The sequence below is a fragment of the Vicugna pacos genome, chromosome 18 (assembly GCF_048564905.1).
Source record: "Vicugna pacos chromosome 18, VicPac4, whole genome shotgun sequence".
Lineage (NCBI taxonomy): Eukaryota > Metazoa > Chordata > Mammalia > Artiodactyla > Camelidae > Vicugna > Vicugna pacos.
The window spans coordinates 23,827,574-23,841,463 of record NC_133004.1 but is presented as its reverse complement, the minus strand read 5'-3'; the positions used below and the strand labels follow the sequence as shown (position 1 = coordinate 23,841,463).

At 47.3% G+C, this 13,890-nt stretch overlaps 1 protein-coding gene across 2 annotated transcripts; it reads left to right on the top strand.

Moving 5' to 3' along the window:
* The first annotated feature begins 429 nt into the window (after positions 1-429).
* LOC102539192 (group 10 secretory phospholipase A2) lies at positions 430-13,321 on the top strand. Of its 2 annotated transcripts, none has more exons than XM_006212125.4 (4): positions 430-558; positions 3,665-3,815; positions 5,504-5,610; positions 13,179-13,321. In XM_006212125.4, the coding sequence occupies exons 1-4, from the start codon at positions 480-482 to the stop codon at positions 13,319-13,321; spliced, it is 480 nt and encodes a 159-aa protein (XP_006212187.1). In that variant the 5' UTR covers positions 430-479. The 2 variants fall into 2 exon arrangements, with proteins under 2 accessions (XP_006212187.1, XP_072798760.1); XM_072942659.1 differs by lacking the exon at positions 430-558 and adding an exon at positions 1,884-1,951.
* Positions 13,322-13,890: the final 569 nt, after the last annotated feature.

The following is a 13,890-nucleotide window of genomic DNA, read 5'->3' as shown; positions in this document are numbered from 1 at the left end:
GTGGGCAACGGGTTGCAGAGAGCTGGTTTCAGAGGTATCAGGGACGCCACGCTTCCCACATTTAAAAAGTTTAGATCATTTCAGTCCCTCTTCCTCGCCCAAGTCTTCTGTTGGACGCCCAGGTGAGCTCTGAGAGGGGCCTGCAGGTAATAATATGAACCGAGAACCTGGCATTTACAACGTGACCCGACCTGTGCTAAATCCAGGGGGACACCTCCGTAGTTCTCCGCAGCCCCCAATCCGAGACATCCGGGGCCCGATAGTCCCTGTGGGCCCCGCGCCCATTCAATGCCTAAGATGCCGAGGTCGGCGGGGGAGACGCGGCGCCGCCCGACGGGCCGCCCCTTCGGGCCCCGCCCGGCCGGCGGGAGAGCGAGACCAGGGGCGGGGCCGGGCCGGGCGGGGCGTCGGGCAGGGGGTTCGGCCCGGGCTCGGTGCTACACTGCCCCGCCAGACCGTCCCACACCTGCCACCATCCGATGGGTCCGCTGCCTTTGTGCCAGCCAGTAGGGCTGTCGCTGCTGCTGCTACTGGGACCCATACTCTGGCTCAGCGCAGGTAAGTGAGGGATGGACCTCCTCCGAGGACCCGCGAATTCCTGGGATTCCTCCGGCCCTCCCCAGAAACCCTGACTCCCTACCCCTCTGTGAAGACTGGAACTCCCAGCCCTCCCAGGGGTCCCAGGAGCCGCATAGCTCCAAGCCCTCCTTTCTGTGGCATACAGTCACATTGCTTCCCAACTTCCCGGGAACCCTGTCCATCCCCCTCCCCGCCTACTCTCCTAGAGCCCCTACTCATTCCTTCCAGGGCCCCAGAACTAGCCCAGCCCTTCCCTGGGTATTCAGTGTCCACCCCATGCATCAGGGGAAGCAGGGGTTCAGCTCCCACTGGGATAGGGGAAGGACATGAAGTCGCCTTCTCGCCCACCTCTGGGGGTCACCCTTGGAGAAGTCCCCTCAGCAACTGCCCACTTTTGGGTGCCCAGACACTCTCAGGGAAATACACAAGCACCACAGACATGGAACACCCTCAGGCTCACCTGGGCACTCAGGACAGACTCACACAGACAGGCAAAGACATCCGGAGAGGAACACACACACACACACACACACACACACACACACTGGGATACTGAGATAGCCTCATATGGACACACACTCAAAATGCATGCACACACACACAAACATACATACACACTCTCAGGCCCATAGGAGGCCTGGACACCCTTGACACGCCCCACAGAGGCTGTTGTGGGCAGACAGAGCAAACAGCCCCTAGAATGACCTGCCCCACCTAAGTTGGCACAGAGGGAGTGTTTGCCTTGGTTACAAACCCAGTGCTGGGTGTCTGTCCATGCCTGGGTTCTCCATAGGGCTGAGCCCAGGATCCTAAGATGCCAGACTGTGGGTCAGGACAGTGCTGGGGGGCCCTCTGGGGACAGCTTTGGGGTGTGGAGTGAGGACCAGGGTCCAGCCAGGTATGCTTAGACTTGGAGTGTTCCATGGGGCTTGTTGGACCCAGGGTTTTCTGAAAGCCTGCCTCCTGTCAGGGCATCCGGAGCTGCCTACAGCAGAGATCTGTCCAGGTGGGAGAGATCTGTCCAGGTGGGAGGGTCACTCCTATAAGCAGACAGTGGCACAGTGTGACAAGGGCCATATGGGGGTGAGGCAGATTCCAGAAGGAGGTGATGGGTGAGCTGGGTGAGGATGGGGTGAAGGCATTTGTAGCACAGGATGTATGTGATGGGAAGTTTATCAGGAAGAACAGGAAATGATGAGCAGGGTCCATGTGGAGGGGTTGAGAGAGGACACTGGAGAGATGGTGGAGGTTGGCTCCTGCAGGGCCTCTGGCTCAGTGAGGACCCTGAGCTTTTCCTGGAGGAGGATGGGAGCCTCAGGTGGCTTCAGCCAGCTGCGAGCCAAGTCTGAGGACCAGTCATCTAGAGAAGAAGGTAAAACTTCAAGCTTTTCTTTTTTTTTTTTTTGTACCTTTTGCATGCTAAGCATGTACTCTACCGCTAAGCCATACCCTCCCTCCTCGAGGCAAAACTTTAAACTTGTTTTTTATGTTTCGTATTTATTCAACTCATCTCTAGTCCCCTACACCAGTATGTTACTTTTGTCCACTGAGAGAAAAATAAAATTGGATTTGATTTTGGCCTAGACCCTTCAAAAAAGTCTTTGTGATAAAAACTTGTTCTGGATAAAAAGAATTGTAGGTGGGGCAGGGTGTATGTAGCTCAGTGGTATTAGCATACACAGGTTCTGAGTTTAATCCCCCGTACTTCCAGTAAACAAACAAACAAACAAACAAACAGAACTCCCCCCTCCCCACTCCCCCCAAAAAAGACATGATAAAGATGTGAAAGAGACATGTTGATTAAAGGCAATGGATAAATCGCCTCTGGAACCTCAGTCTGGGAGCAGTGGGTAGAGATCAGACTCCCAGGAATCAGGTGGGGCTAGGCATGAAGTTTTGATCTGTAGCTCACCAGCACCTTAACCTGGGGTGGATCCCTTTGCCTCTCTTAGCCCATAAGACAAGGTGCCTCTGCTGTTGACAACAACGTTGCCTGTGACTTGGGGAGCACAATGCATGGTGTAGGGTGAAGTTCCAGTGACAGCAGCTTCTTACTATGGCTCCGATTGTGGTTTTTTGACCAAACACCAGAGTGGACTCATGGCCCTCACCAAAAGGAGGAGTCGCTCTGGGGTTCTCTGATGCCCAGGTCACAGCGGGTTTGGATGCCGCTTTGATGGCTCTGTCACCCTGGCAGCCCTCCTTCCCATGCTGCTATTGGGTGGGCAAGAGGGAGCCCTGTATTGGGAGTCAGAAACCTGGGTCTGAGCCCCTGATCAGGTGGAGGTTCTTGCTGGCTGTGTGACTGTAGGGGTTGTCCTTCTCGCCTGGGCTTCCTCTTTCTCGCCTGGGAGATGCAGGGGTTCCAGTTGTATCAACTGTGTACAGCTGTGTGTCAGAGTCACATGTGATCCAGAGAAATGGCTGGGATGGGGACACAGGGCCTCCCTGTGTGGAAGGAAGCTACACCTGGGCAGTGACAATAAGAGGAGAGGCAGAGAGCCCTAAGCCAGAGTCTAGAGGGGCCTAGTCGGGGTGGGGGAGACCCAGGGACAAGGAAGCCCCCGCAGAGGACCCCTCCTTGATGGCAGGGACCCTTTTCATCTCATCTCTGATGTTCATTGCCCAGCACAGGTGACTGGACAGACATATGATGCCTAACTTGCAATCAGACTGTGTCTAGAGGGCACAGGATTGGGAATCAGGGCATTCCAGGAAGAGGGACCATCCTGTGCAAAGGCCCAGTGGTATGATCTTTCAGACACCATGGCTCTGTGACTTGTTTTGTCTTTCAAGGGCTGCCTTGAAGATATTGATGATAATAGTTAGAGCTCATTGGATACAGGGTGCTTTACATGCATGATCTCATTACATTCTATGGAGTGAGGTCCCCTTGTCCCTCTATTTTAAAGATGGGGAAACCAAAGCACAGAGAGGTTGAGTTGTCCAAGATCACACAGCTAGGAAGTAGGAGAAACAGGATTTAAACTCAGATAGTCATGAAGGCCCTTTTCAGAGTAATACCCTTCCCCAGGGCCAGGGCAGCCCCGACCTGCAGCCTCAAACCTTTGTTTCCTCCCACCAGCTTCCCAGAGGTCACATGTGCACCGACGTGGGCTCATAGAACTAGCAGGGACTGTGGAATGTGTTGGCACCCGCTCCTCCATGGCCTATGTGAACTACGGCTGCTATTGTGGGCTGGGCGGCCATGGCCAGCCGCTGGACGCCATTGACTGGTGAGTACTTGCTTGGGCTAGAAGGCCTCCACCCCCTGGGTTAGTTAAGGCCTATGAGGAAATATCCAAAACTGGGGCTGGGGTTTAGACTCAGAAGATCCCAGGATGGGTTACCACCCTGCAGATGTAGAACCTCCTGGGTGACATGCTGGTGAGGACAAACCTGGTGCCAGCTGCCCCCCAATCTGGCCATGGGGTGATTACTTCAGCTGAAAAAAAAAATGACATGACATCGATCAGATATGCACCAGAAGTGTTCTGAGAAACTTAAAGTGAGGCACAGACAGGTCAACTTGTCTGGGGCCACACAGAGAGGATGGGGTGGAGGCTGGGATTTGAACACAGGCAGCCTGGCTGGAGCCAGGCCCCTCGTCACTGCCCTCTACTACCGTGTGGAAAAGGCCTGTTCTGTGCAAGGCTGTGTGCTTAGATCTTTCCATGACTTCCTCTCATTTGCCCTTGCGGCCGTCCGTGCAGGCAGGTTCCATGGCTACCCCCATTTTACAGATGAGGCCTCGGAGGCTGAAAGCTACTCAGCCCATTTCCACATTGTGCTAGTAGGCATAGAGGGCAGAATTTGACTGTCCCTTCCCTAGCTTGGAGGGTGTAATCATCACTGACAGGTCTTTATCCAGCCTCGTGCCTTCAAAGCCCCTGCCCTCCCACACTCTGGTTGTCTGGTTCCTGCACATCTTTCCAGATGCAGCCCAGGTGTTACCTCCTCTAGGAAGCCTTCCCTGAAGCCCATCTGGGCCTGGAACCTCCTCTGGCTCCCAGAATCCCCTCTCCTTACCCAACATCCCAGCACTTCTTGGCACGCATGTGGCATCTGGTGGCTTGTCTGCCTCCCCCACCAGACTGGGGCTCCTTGGGGACAGAGCAGAATCTGACTGACGTCGCCCTGCCAGACCCCGCTGAGGGTTCGACATGGAGTGGGGCTGATGACTGGATGGAAACAGTAGCTCTGAATGATTGCATGACGGGCAGATTTACAGATATCTCTGGGTGTTTCTCGGGGAACTTGTATGTTGTTATTATTATTATTACTATTGTGACTGAGGTCCTATCATGTGGCAGACCTGGGGCTGGACTCTGTGACCCTGAGGGGAACAGGACAGAAATGGCCCTGCCCTCACAGAGCTCTGGCCAGGAGGACAGATGTTAATCAGTCTTCTCCCTAATTAGAGTCTCATCATAAACCTGTCCCGAGGCAAGGAACCTGGTTTTATGAGAGGGTGTGATAAGGAGATTGGCAGAGACTGGGGAGACAGGGGATCTGGATGGCATTCTGAGGAAAGGGGCTGGTGCTTGGACAGAGACCTAGAGCAGGAAGAGTGGGTAGGAAGTTCTCCCAGACAGTGGGCAGAGCGTGGGCAAAGTCAGGAGGCAGGGAGGGTGTGGCTCGCTCCAGGAACAGAGAAGAGACAGTGAGTCTGGAGCTCAGAGACTCAGAGAGTGAGGCATTCAGGGACCAGGCTCGAGTGTGGCCAAGGGATGTAGGCAGTGCAGGACACACTGGGGTCAGCAGAATTATTTTCCAGCATGGGGATTCTTGGGGACAAATCTTGGACCAGAAAATGCTGTCACCCCGGGGGTCCCCACCTGCCCATAGTTCCGGCACAGGAAGATGGCCAAGAGAGCATCCCTGCCTTCACCCACTTGCTGGTCTGCCTGGCCACCATCCACAGGTGCTGTCATCACCATGACTGCTGCTACAATCGTGCCGAGGATGCTGGCTGCAGTCCCAAGTTGGAGCGCTACTCCTGGCAGTGTGTCAATCACAGCATCCAGTGTGGTGAGTTCCAGCATTAGACCCAGTAGCAACCAGCGGCTGGAGCTTAGAGGGGCTCCCAATTACAGGCAGGGTCTCTCTCCCATCTGCCCCAGTCTCTACCATGCCCTATTGTCTGTCTGACCTTAAGGCCAAGCGTCAATTACCATATTTCATTTCCCTTGTGCTGTTGATTTTGTTATGGAAAAGAAGTATTTCTATCAAACCTAAAGAAACAGAAGGTAGACTGAATGTTTGGAGAAAAATGGGAGTGGTGAGCCCATTTATTTGTCAAATTGAAGAGTGCACCTGGCTTTGACGTCTCTCCTTTGCTTCACTCATTAGCACTACCTGCCTCAGGGGACAGCTGAGTTTGCAATCCCTGGCCTGGTGGTCAACAGCTTAGTCAGTGATTCAGATTCAGGTCACGCCCTGATCTCTCAGAGCCTCAGAAGTTTCCTCATCAGTAAACTGGGGGCAGAAATCAAGCCAGCCTATTGTGAGGATGAAATGACAGTGTCACAGGGCTTCGCGCATAGTAGATGTCATTAAATGTCTGTTGACGAAGTGACTCAACACAGAACCTCTGGTGAGGGTGACCAGGTACCCCTCCACCGAGCACAGGATTTGGAGGAGTATGTGAACACTTACTGAGTAACCCTGAACCCCTCAAAAAGAAAGTGGTTTTCAATTCTCTTTTAATCCCTCTTATTTTATGAAATTAGGAGAAAGTCTCAGTTCTGTGCAACTTTGCTCTAACATCCCTGGAACTCTGGCTGATCCTTTTCAACCCATAGAGTGAGTTTCTGGTTTACAGCCTTATTCAAAAACAGTTCTATTTCTAAATTTAGTTCTGGCTTAAAGAAAATCCTTCATATCTATCTATCTACCTATCTGTTTCTCTATGTCTTTATCTTTAACCACAAGCAGCATATACTTAATGAGGATAATTGTAACACAATATATTCTAACATCAGCGTACATTTTACATGACCAGCCACTTCGGAAGTTCAAAGAAAAATAAAACTGCAATGAAAAATGTTGTGTCTCTCGGGGCAAACTTTCTGATTTTTAAAACAAAGCAATAGCGGGGAGGGTATAGCTCAGTGGTAGAGTGTGTGTTTAGCGTGCACGAGGTCTTGGGTTCAATCCCCACTACCTCCATGTAAACACATAAATAAGCCAAATTTCCCTCCCCTCCCCACCCCAAAAAACAACAACAAAGCAATAAGAAGAGTGAGGCATTTCTTTTTAATGTTACTTTCTGATGGGTGGTATTTTCTGTTTAAAGTTTCCCTTCAAGTAAATTTAAAAGCTGAATCAATGGGAAAAACCAGAAAGTGGGTTAATAGTAATGGCACGATGTAGGGAAGGGTTAGGGTTTGGGCAGTAAGACTCCAAGTTATCTGAGGAGCCAGAAATGACACAGGCAATTGGTTCCACAACTTTTTTAGGTTTTACTTTTTTGGTGGGGTGGAGGAGGAGGTAATTAGGATTGTTTGTTTGTTTGTTTGTTTGTTTGTTTATTTATTTATTTATTTATTTATTTATTTATTTATTTATTTTTAGAGGAGGTACTGAGGATTGAACCCAGGACCTCATGCATGCTGAGCATGAGCTATACTCTCCTCCCCACGCTTTTTTTTTTTTTTTCATTAGTAGAGGTGATTAGTGTATCTCATTGTGGTTATGATTTGCCTTTCCCTAGTGAGTAATGATGCTGAGCATCTTTTCGTGTGCTTTTGGGCCGTTTTTGTATCTTCTTTGGAGAAATGTCTATTCAAGTCTTTTGCTCATTTTTAATTGAGTTGTTTGTCTTTGTGCTGTTGAACTGTAAGAGTTCTTTATATATTCTGGATACTGGGCCCATTATACATGGGATTTGCAAATATTTCCTACCATTCTTTAGATTGTCTTCTCCTTTTCTTGATAATGTCTTTCATACACAAGAGCTTCAATTTTGATAAAGTCCAATTTACCTATTTTGTCTTTTGTTGATTGTGTTTTTGGTGTCCTATCTAAGAATCTATTGCCAGATCCAAGGTCATGAAGATTTACCTCTGTTTTCTTCTAATAGTTTTATAGTTTGAACTCTTAAATTTAGGTCTTTGATCCACATAGAGTTAATGTTTGTCTATGGTATGGGGTAGGGGTCCACCTTCATTCTTTTGGGTGTGGATATCCAATTGTTCCAGCACAACTTGTTGAAGAGACTCTTTTTTTCCCTATTCAATAGTTTTGGTATCCTTGTTGAAAATCACTTGGCCTTAGATGGGTGACCTCTCTGAGCCTGTTTCTTTACCTGGAAGATGGGTGTTGCAAAGAAGAAAGAAGGGTTTAATACGTGATAACCAAATTGGACTGAGGTTGTTACTTTCTTCCTTCCCCTCTCCTCCATCCTTCATCCTTATCTGAACCTCTCTCTGACCCCCACTACCTCCATCTGAAAGAATTGAGGATCTGGTATGACTTGCCACTAAAACCCCAGCTTCTGCAGACTCAGTCTACTTTAGAGGAAAAGGAGCTATCATAAGCTGACTTAGAAGGATGTCCTTAGAGACGTTTGGTTTCTCAGCCATATCTTGGTCTGAATTAGGAGTTGGCATAGAGCAAGGCTGTATTAATATAGAGACATAACATCAATGTTTAGGACTAAAAGTCATCATCTCTCTAACCATCTAATGAGAGTTGGGGAAAATGAAGCCCGGGGAAAAAAGTGACTTTCTTAACGTGGTGGTGAGAAACCCACTTCTGGACATGTTACTTGTGCCCAAGCTGCCCCCTTCCACTGTGGGCAGAGAGGAGGTGGGGTGGGCTTTGAATGGGAAATCTGTTAAAGTATCTTTCTCTTCCCTGCCTGCCCCTAACCCTGTAAAAATCATGTTTGTAGACTATTTCTTGGTGTGTCTGCTGGTGGAGTCTGTGTGTGTTGACAGAACTACCCTCCCTAAACCCAACGAAGAGAACCAAAATATCTATTATGCATTTTTGGCTAAAAATATTCTCTTATTCTGTTTGGAGATATTCTGAACATAGTTGTTGACTTAATTACAGGTGGGGCCCATTTTCCATTTATGGGCCTGACTTAAATATATTTTAAAAAATGTTAAGCATATAATAATATTTGCTGGCCGGCCTTTATTTTAAACTTAACCCTGGGGAACTATGTTTCATTTGAAGCTTGTTTTTTTTTAAGTTCATATAACTTTTTATTTTTGTTTTAATTTCCTGATAACTATTTTTTAAAAACATTTTTTATTGAGTTACAGTCATTTTACAATGTTGTGTCAAATTCCAGCATAGAGCACAATTTTTCAGTTATACATGTGAAGTTTTTATTATTCTTGAATAATGTGAGGCTGTTGGGTTCCTGAGGCCATGGAGCAGTGAGACCAAGCTTTGCTTTAGAAAGAATCTTTCTTGCTCAGGGAGAAGGGATGGGAAAATAAGCGAAGCACAGACAATGGGTCAGGAGATGCTGGGCTGGAATCCTGGCCCACCACTTCCCAGCTCTGAAGCCCGCCAAGCCTCACTTTCCTCATCTGTAAAATGGGAATAATAAAATTGGTGCTAGGTTTCTAAAAGAATAGGAAATGATGTATGGCTTTTCTGTAGTCTCCCAACAAATATTATGGAGAATCTGCTCTGTGCTAGGTTTTGGGCAAGACAGAGAAGCAAGGTTCTGTAGTCTAAAAAGAGGAGAGCGAAAAATAGTGTCTGTGCCAACCTCTTTTATAAGAGCTGTGTCAGAGAAGAAAGCAGTGGATTATGATATGTCCTACAACATGGATGAATCTTGAAAACATGAAGCTCAGAGAAAGAAGCCAGACAAAAAAGGTCACATATTATATAAGTCTATGTATATGAAATGTCCAGAATACTTAACTTCATAGAGACAGAAAGCACATTAGTGGTGGGGGAAGAAGGTGTCGCTCAGTGGTAGAGCGCATGCTTAGCATGGACAAGGTCCTGGGTTCAATCCCCAGTACCTCCTCTAAAAATAAATAAATAAATAGACCTATTTACCCTGCTCCCCCCAAAAAGTTCTTAAAAAAAAGAAAAAAGCACATTGTCATTCGTTGCCAGGGACTCTGGAGAGGGGAAGAGGGGAGTGACTTAATAGGCATGGGGTTTCTTTGGGGGTGACAAAAATGTTTTGGAATTAGATAGAGGTCATTGCACACCACTGTGAATGTACTAAGTAACACCACTGACTTGACTAGCTCCTGCTAAGTTTGGCATCCTTTCCTCCAGATTTGTGTGTGTGTGTGTTTAAATAAATAAGAAGAACAATCAGATCACACTACATACATTTTATAAGTTTTTTTTTCACGTAATATTATGTCTTGGACATCTTAGAACATCTAGGTTGGTCTCATTCTTTTTAAACTAGAGCATCATCTATGGCAGAGTGTCTCCAGCCTAACACCGTGGACATTTTGGGCCGGATGATTCTGTTGTGGGGGCGGTCCTGTGCACTGGAAATGTTTAGCAGCATCCCTGGTCTCCACCAGCCGGATGCCAGGAGCAATGCCCCACACCCCACATGTGACAACCAATGACGTCTGCAGACACTGCTTAATGTCCACTTGGGGACACAATGGCCCACAATTGAGAATGACCAGTCTGTGACAGGAATGTACCTTATTTTGACTGCTTCCCCATCAAGTCCTGTTCACAGCTGCAGAGACCATGTCTTGTTCATAAGTCGGTGTGCACTTGTGAGACAGTTTTGTAGCACTGGGTCCTAGAATTGTTGAGTCAAATGGTGTATTTGAGGTGCCTCTAGAATTTATATGTGGAAACAGCTGAGGGGCAGCTTGGAAGGAGGACTAGAGAATTTGTCCTGAGGGCTATTTACACAGCAAGGTCATTTAAAAAATGTAAATTGTGTTGGCTGTAGAGGCTGGGGAGGGGCTAAAGGGAGCCCTGGTAAGATTAGGGGGGAGGAGGGCCACCAAAGCCCCCACATGCCCCCGCTTTTCAGCACTGTCACTGCGTGGGACAGATACTTTAAATCTAACAAATAATGGAAATTAAACCTTGAAATAGCTGCCTTTCAGATTTTGTTGAGATTGCTTTTTCCATGATGAAAGCGCCATATGGCTCAAAGTAGAAAAGTTTCAAATTACAAAATGTAAAAGTTTTATGGAAATAAAGCTGCCATAGACATTACCCAGACAACCACTTGGTTAACCTTCATTTTTTTCTTTTTTGGGAGGTGACTTTTTTTTTGGGGGGGGTCGTTTTTGTGTGCATAATTTATTAAAAAAATAGCAGTATGTTTTGTACCCCTGATTTTTCTCTTAAGTATAAGCTGTTTCCCATGTCATTAAAACTCTATTAAACAATCCTGTTACAAACTTGAATTTGTAAGGGCGGGCGGGTGCCCTGAGTTGACACCCCATTCCCTTCCTGTGGACAAGCCTTTTGAGGCCTGGGGTCAGCCAGAGCTGGGCTGGGGCCTCAGTCCCCATGCCCCTTCCTGGATCTCTCTTCTGTAAGGTCGGGGTGCTGATGGCACCGCCCTGAGTGGATGGGGTGAGATGGGGACCTAAGCCAGCCCTTCCCATAACTGTACAATCAATGCTGGCTTCCACGTCCCCACTTTTTCTGTTATCCACTTAATGAATTGTAACCAAGGCAGTTTGCAGTGATTAAACACAGGCTTTTGGAGTGGGGGGTGTTTGTGCTTTGTCCTCCCTCTCAGCAATTTCCCAGAGTGTGGAAGCTTAATAAATGAACTTTACATGAGAAAGACTTCCCCCTTTCAGTCCTCTGTTAATTTTTCCAATTAGGCAAGGAGGAAGTATCAGTGGCGTGATGATCTGGCTGCTACAGAGGGTGAACCTCTCTTACATGTGCTAATCTCCCCTTTTTAACCAAAACATCCCAATTTGGGGGCTTATAGCCTTTCAGGTGGGCAACAGCATCTAAGCAGACTTTGATTAGAACTTTATCTTCAGTGGTTTTTGTTGTTGCTTTTGCTTGTTAGTTTTTGAATCAATTTTTAAAATGTTTTATTTTGAATCCTTTTAAAAAACGTGTGGTGTAAGATTTAGGTTTCCCACTTACATCAGTGATAGCATTTACTTAATGTAATCGAATGCTATTTAACATAATTAAACTATAATGTATTTATTGAATAATTGACTTACTATTTTAAAAAATGAAGGGATTTAAAGCAATCGTCTTGAAGCTGCCATGTGCCTGAGTTTGGGAAACCCTGTGTGCAGTCACGCAGATAAACACTTTAAATCCCGGCAGCTCACTACAGGGCCTAGGGTTCCCGCCCCCTGCCTCTGCCTTACACCCCTGCTCATCACCCTGTTCCCTCCGTTCCCTCTGGTGCTGCCACGCTCTCTGAGTGTGGCCCCGAGGGAGAAGATGGATTTTCTGACTCTCTTGCTCCAACTTGCTAGGACCTCCAAGGAATGTGTGCATTTTTAAGGGGGGATTTTTTAAAGATCAGTTGGCAGCTTAAGGAGGTCGGCCATAGCTCCTGAGCGCCTACTGGATGCCCTGCATTTTACCGACTCTTTTCATTCTCCCAACAGCCCTGAGGAGTAGGTACTGTTAGCATTGCCACGTGGTCTCGTGGCAACAGCCTGGGAAAGATGAAGTGATGTGTCCAAAGGTACACAGCTACTCTATCCATGGCCGAGCTGGCGACCTCCAAAGCTCATGCTTCACTGTGCCTCTGAGAGGAATTTGGAAGGATTTACTAGTGGGTCCCCTCCATCATTTATGTGAATAATTAAAAACCCGCAGTCAAAAGCAGGTGACATATCCACAGCTGTTCTATCTTCTAGATGAATAAGATACAACTTGAAGATCACAAACTCTTTCCAACTCAAAGTAATGACTCTGTAGCCATGGGATTCCCAAGGCAGAAGGAGATTTACCTTTGGGTGGCAACCTTTGCATCTCTGTATGAGGTGGGCCCAGGATGGAAGGGAGTATGGAATACATGATTGGTACCTAAAACAAGCTGTTTTCTTGGATGAGCATCTGAAAGAGACTTAGACAGGGGCAGAGAGAAGCAGGTGGAGCTGATGCTGTTGGAGTGCATGTCCAGGGCCAGACCCTTGCTGGGCACTTTACACAGGCTTTCTCACCCAGGCTTCCCCATAAACCCGCAAAGTGAATGGGGCCTGCATTTTAAATGAGGACTTGGTTCAGATAAGATCACACAGCTAGGAAATAGCAGAGCAGTGTTCAAAACCAACCAACCAACCAACCAACCAACCAACCCTGGATGGTTCCCAGGCATCTATTGCTTGTCTAAATGGATCCTCAAATCCAGGAGTGTAATATTGATGGAGAAGAGAAGCCAAAAGTTCATATGCACTTTGGACTCTCCATGTCCAAAGACTTCCCTGGTAACTTCAATTTCCTTTTCTGTAAAATGGGGCAAACATCACCTCCCTCTGGAGTTGCCATGAAGATGGAGCTCACATGGTGAACCGTCAGTGTCACCCAGATGTAATCACGACCCTTCCCTCTCTGCCCCCAGTTTTACTCACTTCCCCTGTGTTTATCCTCGAGTCTCTGCAAGTCCCTGCTCTAACCTGTTTCCCCGCTTCTTCTAGGACCAGCGGAGGACAAATGCCAAGAACTCATGTGCAAGTGTGACCAGGAGGTTGCTAACTGCTTAGCCCAAACTGAGTACAACCTAAAGTACCTCTTCTACCCCAGTTTCTTATGTGGGACGGACTCACCCAAGTGTGACTGACTAGCCTGACTTGAAATGCCTTTTTTTGCACTAGGAAATAAAACTCCTTTTTGCTGATCAACAACCTTATTCAGTTCTTTGCAGGAGGAGACTGAGGCCAAGTGTTAAAGCCGCAACCCTTGTGTTTGCTTTCTCTCCTGTCCAGGAACTTGGGGCTGGAACCAGTTTGGTTTCCAGTTTAATTGATGTCAAAAGTCCTATGCCTATTTTATAAAACCGCAACTGTATTTATGACTGTATTGGGTTTGATACCATTTTTGAGGTTTAATCTTTATGAAAGGGCTGAGCTTTGTCTTCTAACCTGCTCCCAAGGGCAGTAGTCAAAAATCAACAAACACTTACCATGCACCTGGCCTTGTTCTAGGTTCCGGGCTGAGGCAATAACAAAGAAAGCCACACGGTGCCCACCCTTGTGAAGTTCAAGTCTAGCAGTTGTTAGCTCAAGAATCTTCTTCCCTATCCCACTCCACTTTTAACACCTAAAATTTATTTCCTATTACAAAGGTCATACATACTCATTGCTTAAAAGAAAGGAAAATAGAGAAATATAAAGGAGAAAAAAAAATTAC

Bases quoted from the DNA above. Each gene is read 5' to 3' on its own strand.
- LOC102539192 (XM_006212125.4), top strand. From the start codon at position 480: ATGGGTCCGCTGCCTTTGTGCCAGCCAGTAGGGCTGTCGCTGCTGCTG. The intron at 559-3,664 runs GTAAGTGAGGGA...TCCTCCCACCAG, and splicing joins CATACTCTGGCTCAGCGCAG to CTTCCCAGAGGTCACATGTG. The intron at 3,816-5,503 runs GTGAGTACTTGC...CACCATCCACAG, and splicing joins CCGCTGGACGCCATTGACTG to GTGCTGTCATCACCATGACT.